Consider the following 2500-nt stretch of genomic DNA (forward strand, 5'->3'; position numbering starts at 1 on the left):
TTGGCATGGTATCAGAATATGGGTTGTTCATTGGTTTTGGTTAGAGTGGGCGCATTATGGATGGATTTTATTTTCTGAGGATTGTGCCTTACAGTTCTATTTTATTTTTGTGCCTATAGATAATTGGTTCACTCACTTGAATTTTGGTTCATTCACTTTGCCACAGGGTATAGATTTTGTAATTATAAAGAAATAAAACCATGCCAAGGTCTAAATTCCTCTTTGCAACATGATCGGTAGGCCAACTATTGATATGTTAAATTTCTTAATATTTAAAAGCGAAATGTGGGGTTATTGAGATAATTTTGCATAAATCGTGTGCAGATTTATATTTCCCCGCTTTATTATTTATATTTGCCAAATATATATATATATTTTTTTTTTACTTTATGATATCTTGCTTTCAGTTTGCTTGAGAGACTATAAATCCTTAAATGTGGATATTCTAATGTCAGATTATCGAGTCGTATTATTTATAATAGTTTCCCCTACTATATTTCGGTATTTTAACTGCCTGAATTTCAAGGGAAGGAAATGTATTTTGCTTTTAGTTCCTATCTATAGCTCTACAGTCGTAAATATACTCGCTTTTCATTTAGTTAATTGACTACTTTATTCCATAATCAATTTGAATAGTTATTAGACTACTGTATTCCATAATCTATTTTTCTTACATATATTTTGTAACAAATCGGTGACACAAACAGAATATTGTAGTTACCCCTAAAACACAAAGTTTTCTACTCGGTCGGAAAGTTATTAATTCAGTTGCCAATATTTATATATATACTTCATTTTGGATTAAAAATCATATTGTTTTAATTGATATAAATATAATAATATATTATTCTTAAAAAATAAGACAGATTTATAAAATAGATAAAATATGGTAACATATTCATATTACCTCTTTACATTTTAAAAAATCATATTGGAGTAGGGGTAGGAATACACCAACTTCTTTGTCAAATTTTATCTCTTTAAACTTTATCCTGAACGAGACTTCCTCCTGTAGGAGTCGAAGTCTTACAAACACTCATCATTACTCAAAGCTGAAAGGATTCTCAGTGTCTTCTTGCCATGACAGGAAATTAGTCTATCGTGTTACTGAAAGGGAAGATCCCTTTTCTACTTAACTCCACACCCCTTGTGATATTAGATATTGTTACTGTCACACCAACACAGCCATCTTTACCCTCGAAAGCACATCTCACACTACCCACACGCATCACCAGCCTCATACTCCATGTAATATTTACAATTATATCTGTCTAGACTTTTTGAAATACAGTATATATTGAATGATATACAGTGATGAAACAAAAAAAACTACGTTGAATCTTGAAAAAAAACTGAAGATAGTATATTGAAAATTCTACGGTAAACAGAAATGGGAAAAAACATAAATGTTATGAGTAAGTCACGTACGTCATGCGTCATATTCCTTTTAATTTACCCAGGATAGGCTTAACCGCATAAACAGACGTGCAAAAATAAGAGTTTTATACGAATTTATATTGATACATGCATGTATATGAATTTGTATATGTACATAAAACACACACTCACACACACACACACATGTATATGTATATAATATATATATATATATATATATATATATATATATAATATATATATATATATATATATAGTATATATATATATATATATAATATATATATATATATATATATATATATATATATATATATATATATATATATATATATATATATATATATATATATATATATATATATATATATATATATATATATATATATATATATATAATATATATATATATATATATATATATATATATGTATATACTGTATATATATATCTGTATATATATATATATATATATATATATATATATATATATATATACATATATACATATATATGTGTGTGTGTGTATGTTATTATATATATATATATATATATATATATATATATATATATATATATATATATATATATATATATATACATATACTGTATATGTATATATATACATAATATATATATATATATATATATATTATATATATATATATATATATATATACATATATACATAAATATATATATATATAGATATATATATGTATATATTATATATATATAAATACATGCACACACACACACGCACACACACACATGTATACACACACCACACACACACACACATATATATATATATATATATATATATATATATATATGTATATATATATATATATAAGTATACATTTAGATAGATATATATGTATACTTATATATATATATATATACATATATATATATATATTTATATATATATATTTGTGTGGATACACACACACACACACACACACACACACACACACATATATATATATATATATATATATATATATATATATATATATATATATATATATATATATATGAGCCATGCTACATGCATCAAATAATCTTCAACCTTGACCTTTCTTTCCCTTGCTAGACC

General features: G+C 23.8%; 1 protein-coding gene across 1 annotated transcript in view; it reads left to right on the plus strand.

The window, feature by feature from the left end:
- Nucleotides 1-2500, plus strand: part of LOC122248227 (retinol dehydrogenase 13) — a 7969-nt gene that overhangs the window by 4063 nt on the left and 1406 nt on the right. Inside the window, exon 6 of the mRNA XM_086539415.1 lies at nucleotides 2498-2500. This exon is cut by the window's right edge and continues 192 nt beyond it. Coding sequence (XP_086395541.1) covers nucleotides 2498-2500 — 3 coding nt within the window. The remainder of the gene's footprint in view (nucleotides 1-2497) is intronic.

The sequence above is a fragment of the Penaeus japonicus genome, unplaced genomic scaffold (assembly GCF_977035675.1).
Source record: "Penaeus japonicus unplaced genomic scaffold, GWHDUDI00000001_assembly GWHDUDI00000009, whole genome shotgun sequence".
Classification (NCBI taxonomy): Eukaryota; Metazoa; Arthropoda; class Malacostraca; order Decapoda; family Penaeidae; genus Penaeus; species Penaeus japonicus.